Source organism: Austrofundulus limnaeus, unplaced genomic scaffold, assembly GCF_001266775.1.
Source record: "Austrofundulus limnaeus strain Quisiro unplaced genomic scaffold, Austrofundulus_limnaeus-1.0 Scaffold466, whole genome shotgun sequence".
NCBI lineage: Eukaryota > Metazoa > Chordata > Actinopteri > Cyprinodontiformes > Rivulidae > Austrofundulus > Austrofundulus limnaeus.
In genome coordinates, this window is record NW_013952868.1 from 362,190 (window position 1) to 368,507 (window position 6,318).

The 6,318-nt window shown below is 38.9% G+C and overlaps 1 protein-coding gene across 1 annotated transcript in view; it reads right to left on the bottom strand.

Moving 5' to 3' along the window:
- Positions 1–2,642: 2,642 nt before the first annotated feature.
- Positions 2,643–6,318, bottom strand: part of LOC106529788 (PH and SEC7 domain-containing protein 1) — a gene marked incomplete at its 5' end in the record, with an annotated part of 35,492 nt that continues 31,816 nt past the window's right edge. The window contains 4 exons of the mRNA XM_014025292.1: positions 2,643–3,024; positions 3,746–3,828; positions 5,016–5,314; positions 5,425–5,705. Of these exons, the coding sequence (XP_013880746.1) occupies positions 3,801–3,828; positions 5,016–5,314; positions 5,425–5,705 (608 nt within the window). The remainder of the gene's footprint in view (positions 3,025–3,745; positions 3,829–5,015; positions 5,315–5,424; positions 5,706–6,318) is intronic.

Consider the following 6,318-nt stretch of genomic DNA (forward strand, 5'->3'; position numbering starts at 1 on the left):
GTGATAAGCGGCCATTTTTGAGTACATCAAAGAGTTCTCACCATACTAAAACAACAGAAGGTCTCTGTCGCATCCTGTCGTTATCTTACCAGTCGTAGATAGTAAACAATGGTTTTGGAGGTAAATGAATCAAATCACTCTTGTCTCAGTAGGCATGAGACAGAATAATGCTTAGAGGCCACAGTCTTGAGGTAAACAAAGTTTGGGTTTGACATTCCAATCCAAGTTACTGCTACAATATGAATTCTGGCATTTTACACATAGGCCACCAGGAGGCACCAACAAAAAAGCCATGAGATTTGGACCATCTTGTGGGGGAAAAGCAGATTACTTCCTACTCATGAGCTTCCCCTCTGGTGGGGAAAATTTTTTCACGGATACAAACTTTTTCAGAGGACCGATAGACGGCAGCCATTACAGACAAACGTGTTTGTTGTTGTTCCAGCAGTGGCTCGGTCACATGCTAATGTCATTAGTTTGTTATCATTACTAAGGTGCAGGACTGCTTCCCCCCCTTTTTTCCACATCATGTCACCTGCTTGGATCTGATATTATCTCGCTCTTAAGCACAGAGGCGTGTCACAGGTGAGCTCGTTTCAAATGCTTTTAATAACGCGGTCTCATTTCCGGACTGAGGCATTTTGCCGATATTTCAGTTAAAATACACAAGTAAAAACATTTATCCGAGTATAATATCACCCCCCAACTTTATGGATTATTTTATGGATTAAATTGTACGTATTATACTTGAATAAATATGGTAAGTACCATTTAGATGGAAGTTTACCTGTTGCTCTGACATCTAAAGTCTATAGGACAATCAGAAAGTTCTAGGTGGAAAACTACATTGTTTGCAAAACCAAAACTACAAAAACTGATAATGTCCAAATGTTCCAGGATTCTACACAAGCAGTTTCCAGATGTCTGTGACAACCAATTTTTGTCACAGACAACCAGATGAAATACAGCCTTTCCTCTACAATTATCCAGCAGGTATGCAGACATACAAGGTGTTGATTAATGAATTGAATTGCTAAGCATCCATTTAAAAAAAACTGAATTTTCTCTTGTATTAAGAGGGTCTTGAGGGGCTACTTTTTTATAATATGCTGAATTTCAAAAGAGAAGTACATCAATATATTTTAACTATTTATTGTGCCGGCTGTATCAAATACTGACTAAATAAACAAATATTTGTGGATTTCTCACACATTATTAAACTTGAACTTTTTTATAAAATACAATGCCTGGCCAAAAAAAAAAGGAACCACCAAAAAAATGGTCACACACTGTAATATATCGTTGGACTGTCTTTAGCTTTGATTACAGCACACATTCGCTGTGGCATTGTTTGGATAAGATTCTGCAATGTCACAAGATTTATGTCATCCAGTGTTGCATTAATTTTTCACCAAGATCTTGCATTGATGATGGTAGAATCTGACCTTCTCCAGCACATCCCAAAGATTCTCAGTGGACCCTGTGGAGCCAGTCCATGTGTGAAAATGATGTCTCATGCTCCCTGAACCACTCTTTCACAATAATGCTTGATGAATCCTGGCATTGTCATCTTGGAATATGGCTGTATCATCAGGAAAGAAAATCTATTGATGGAATAACCTGGTCATTCAGAATATTCAGGCAGTCAGCTGACATCATTCTTTGTTGCTGAAGCTAGACCTGACCAACTGCAGCAACCCCACATTACAGACTTTAGTTTAACACTTTTTTTGGTTGGGCAGTGTATTCTTTATATTTACAGCATTTTCAAAACTGAAGATAATGTACAGGGTGGGCCATTTATATACATACACCTAAAATAAATGTGAATGGTTGGTGATATTAACTTCCTGTTTGTGGCGCATTAGTATTTAGTGGGGGGTTAAGATGGGTGGTGACCATGGCGGCCATTTTGAAGTAAGCCATTTTGGATCCAGCTTTAGTTTTTTTCAATGGGAAGAGGGTCATGTGACACATCCAACTTATTGAGAATTTCACAAGAAAAACAATGGTATGCTTGGTTTTAATGTAACTTTATTCTTTCATGAGTTATTTACAAGTTTATCTTTGTTTACAGCCATTGACATGTCGCAGAGGTTAACAGGCGAGGAGTGAATAGAAATTGATTGATTTGATCCGACACCTCAGAAAAGGAGTGAAAGAGGGACGTGTTGAATATGGAGGAATTCAGACCAAACCATTGCAGTTCCACTTTATATAGACCCAAACTGAATGATTTCAATGTGAAAAATAAAGATTTAAAAATGTTTCCTTTTAATTAGCTTTAAAGCTAATTACAATTTTTTTAACATTTGGTAATTCTGATTGATTTCAGTTTGTAGTGTTTTGTAGTACAACAGATACACCCAACATGTACTTTAGTGGGGCTGGTTATTTGTGTTTACAGTCCATGACCACTTTCTTTGTGTACTTTGATTTCCTCCCACAGACTAAAAACACATGTTAGGTTGATTGGTAAATCTAAGGTGGGATGGACACGTGAGCCATCCATTGTGTCTTTGCCTCTCACACAGTGACTTTTAGAGAGAAGTATCAGGGGTTGCATTTATAAAGCTTGCTTACGCACAAAACGGGGCCAGAAACTCACGTACGCCACTTTTAATGCAAAGGTTCTGATATATAAAATCCACTGGAACAAAAACACTGGTTTACAATCGTTTATTACATTATAACATTATCATTTATAAAAAGAGAAACCACATTTTGTAACAATCACTGCAAAATGTTATTTCATAATGCGGCCGAGAGTATTATAAAATGCGTTGAAGACTTTTATTACATTTTGTGTCAATTATTCCATAATGTGGTTTAATTACATTTCAAAGACCGATTTTATTACATTATTACATAATGCGACGTTACAAAAGTTGATGTCCACTCCATCTTGCTTCCTCTTTTCCATCCTCTCCTGCAGCGCTGCTCATACCTCTGCACGTCCCCCCTCCTCTTAGGCTGGTGTGTGTGAAAAGATGAAAGGAACTCAGTCAGAGGGGTTGTAAGCACCTGTTCACATATAATAACAAAAATTTATATTTTCACTAAATGTCAAAGTGTTAACACATGATTAACATCAGTGGTTTTGTTTGCATAAACATGCATGAACATGTATTCTTCTGTCAGGAACAAATCATTTGTAACTCTTTAAATCAGCTGTTTGCATGGACAGAAGTAACCAGAAATCAAGTCCAATCAGGAAAGGATTTGAGTCTGAGTTCAAAACTCCTTTTGTCAGACAGATGTGAATTTTGTACCTGCGTCTTTATTAGTGCTGAAGGTAAAAATGTAGCAACAATAACCTAACTAAACACTTAAATAAAACAAAAACAGTCTGAATTTATCAAAAAGAAAAAATCAGTAGGTCTTCTGAACGGGTTCTCTAATGAAACGTTTCGTCTCTCCTCCAAGAGACTTCTTCAGTCTGAGAGTTTCAGGTGAAGAAGTCTCTTGGAGGAGAGACGAAACATTTCATTAAAGAAGAACCATCCAGAAGACCTACACAACTTTTTCTTTTTGATTTTTATACCTGATCACTGAGATGCATCAGGACAGACTTATTTATGTTGTCAGCATTAGCTAGCTTTAACATTAGCATGTTACCTACACCATCACATTTTATCTTACTAAACATAACTCGTTTACTAATCCTCATTCCATGAAACCGTACCACCAAACCCACATACCTAAAACACCTGGATCAGAAATCACAAAGTTATTGTCATCTTACCTCTGATCAAATGTTTGCCACAAAGACAAGGGTAGGCTACTTCCTGCCATGGCTGTCATTGTTTTCTCTCCGTCAGGGGTGGACTGGGGAGAAAAAGTGGTGGAGTTCCTGACAGACTGGCCCACTTCCAAAGGCTGTTGAAAATACTCAGACTTGAACAGTTGCTACAAATAATTAACTTGAAGTTAATCCTTGTGACGTAACCTGACCAGTGAACCAATCAAATGAACAGTAACTGACATCAGATCATGCCGTGCAACCCACATAGAACCACAGGGGATATAAACAAACAATTACCAGTAATCATTTGTACTCTCACATCTTTCAGGGATATTTTATTATGTTTATAGTTTGTTTTTGAATTTATCTTTATCTTAAAATATTACCAACCTGTGTTTAAATGATAGTTTTTCATCTTCATGGTGGATTAAGAGCTTTACTTATTTTATTCTTTTGTTTTTCAACTAGCAACCTAACAGATTCCTGTTATATTATATTTTATAAATATGTCAAAGTTTAATAGTGTGAGAGAAATCCACATTGTTCTGTTTATTCAGTCAGTGTTTAACACAGTTGGCACAATGATTTTTTTTTTGCACAATGAATTGTTAAAATAATAATGTACTCTTTTTAATTTTAGCTTGTAAAAAATTAGTCCTTCATATTATAAAAAACCCTTGATTCAAGAGAAATGTCAGGTTTTTAAGAAAATAGTCACGTATCAATTAACTGTCAACTTCAGATGAATTCATTAATTGATAACTTGCATGATGCATCCCTATTTAGGATATTAACATTTTAACACTAAACTACACAAAACTTAAAAAAATCCATTGATAACTTTTTAGCTGGCCATATACATCAGAATTACACTTTTAACCTTCTAAAACCCTTAAAAAGCAGGAACCTCCAACAAAGTCATGACCCCCCCAAAAAAAACCTGAAGAACCGGAGAAGAACCGGCGAAGAACCGTAGAACAGTTCTAAGGTTCTCCTTAGAACCGGAGAAGAACCTGCGAAGAACTGTAGAAGAACCGGCGAAGAACCGACGAAGAACCGGAGAAGAACCGGAGAAGAACCGGCGAAGAACTGTTGAAGAACCGGCGAAGAACTGGTGAAGAACTGGAGAAGAACGGAGAAGAACAGAGAAGAACCGTGAAGAACCGGAGAAGAACCGGAGGAGAACCGTGAAGAACCGGAGAAGAACCGAAGAACCGGAGACGAACCGGAGACGAACCGTGAAGAACCGAGAAGAACCGGAGACTCTTACCCCTTCAGCAGCAGACTGAACACCTCGTCTTCCTCCTTGGTGGCTCTCTGTCTCTGCATGTCTCCCAGCATCCTGACACTGGCCCAGCTCACCACTCCTTCTTCCTCCTCCTCCTCCTCATCATCATCATCATCATCTTCATCGTCCTCCTTTCTCTTCTCTCCATTCTCCTGCCTTCCTCCATCTGTTTGGGCTGTTGGGGAAGTGTTTTCAGGGCTGCAGCTGTTTTCTGAAACAGTACGATTACTACCAAAGGCTGAGTTTGCCTCCTCAGCTGCCTCAGCTTCTGCTCGCATCACCTAAACAACAACAACAACAACAACAACAACAACAACAACAACAACAACAACAACATTGTCACTCTGTGTCCTTATTAAAAACAAATACGTGTAGGACAGAAGCAGCTCACCTCGTCCAGGTCGGTCTCCCTGTAGCAGCGCAGTGGCACAGCGTCCAGGTCCGTCTCAGAGTACTTGAGAGACCGCCGAATGATGCCAGTTTTGGGAGTGGGGCCCCTGGGTAAAGGAGTGACCAGCTCCACCTCAATCTGATGAACCTGGTGATGTGATGACCTCTGACCCTGCCTGCTCCGTCCTCTCTTCTGATGGACTGGGCTCAAAGACAGGGAGGGAGGAGAAGTAGGGCTGGGAGAGCCACTGGGTGGAAGCAGTGTGGACGAAACGTCTGCAGCTAACATGGAGTGAAAGGAGACACACAGCTGAGTCATCTCTTATAATATAATACAAATAATATCACGTTTCTGTAGTATTCAGTGAAAACGTAGAAATCAATCCTAAATAATCCACCACAAAAGATCAAACTCTTGTGACAAATTAGTTTCACTAATGAAGCCCTAAAAACATATTGCACGTTTTAGTCATTTTATACAGTAGGAATTTCCTCAGTGAACAGTGACCTTCAGACTGAGGGCTGTTACGTGACTGAGGCAGAAAAAGGCTGAAAGAAAAACTGGTAAAAAATGGTAGATGGCTTAAACCAGAGATTCTTAACCTGTGGGCCACAGCGCCACCTTGAGGGTCTCCAAAGAACAACAGTTTTTAACTTTGGGCCGCAGAGGGCCGTGGGACCACATTGATTTAGAATAAGGTGTAATACACTTTCTCACCACTAGTAGCAGTAGTGCACCACTCAGATGTTTAACAACTTTTTAATATGTAGAAGAAGAACCTTAGAAACCTGCTGAGAATGGAAACTTATTTTAAATGAAAAGTAGAAACAAAAATGAAAGTAACTCATCAAAAAACACCAAAGTTTCATTCATCCTGACCAAACAGGTTTTATA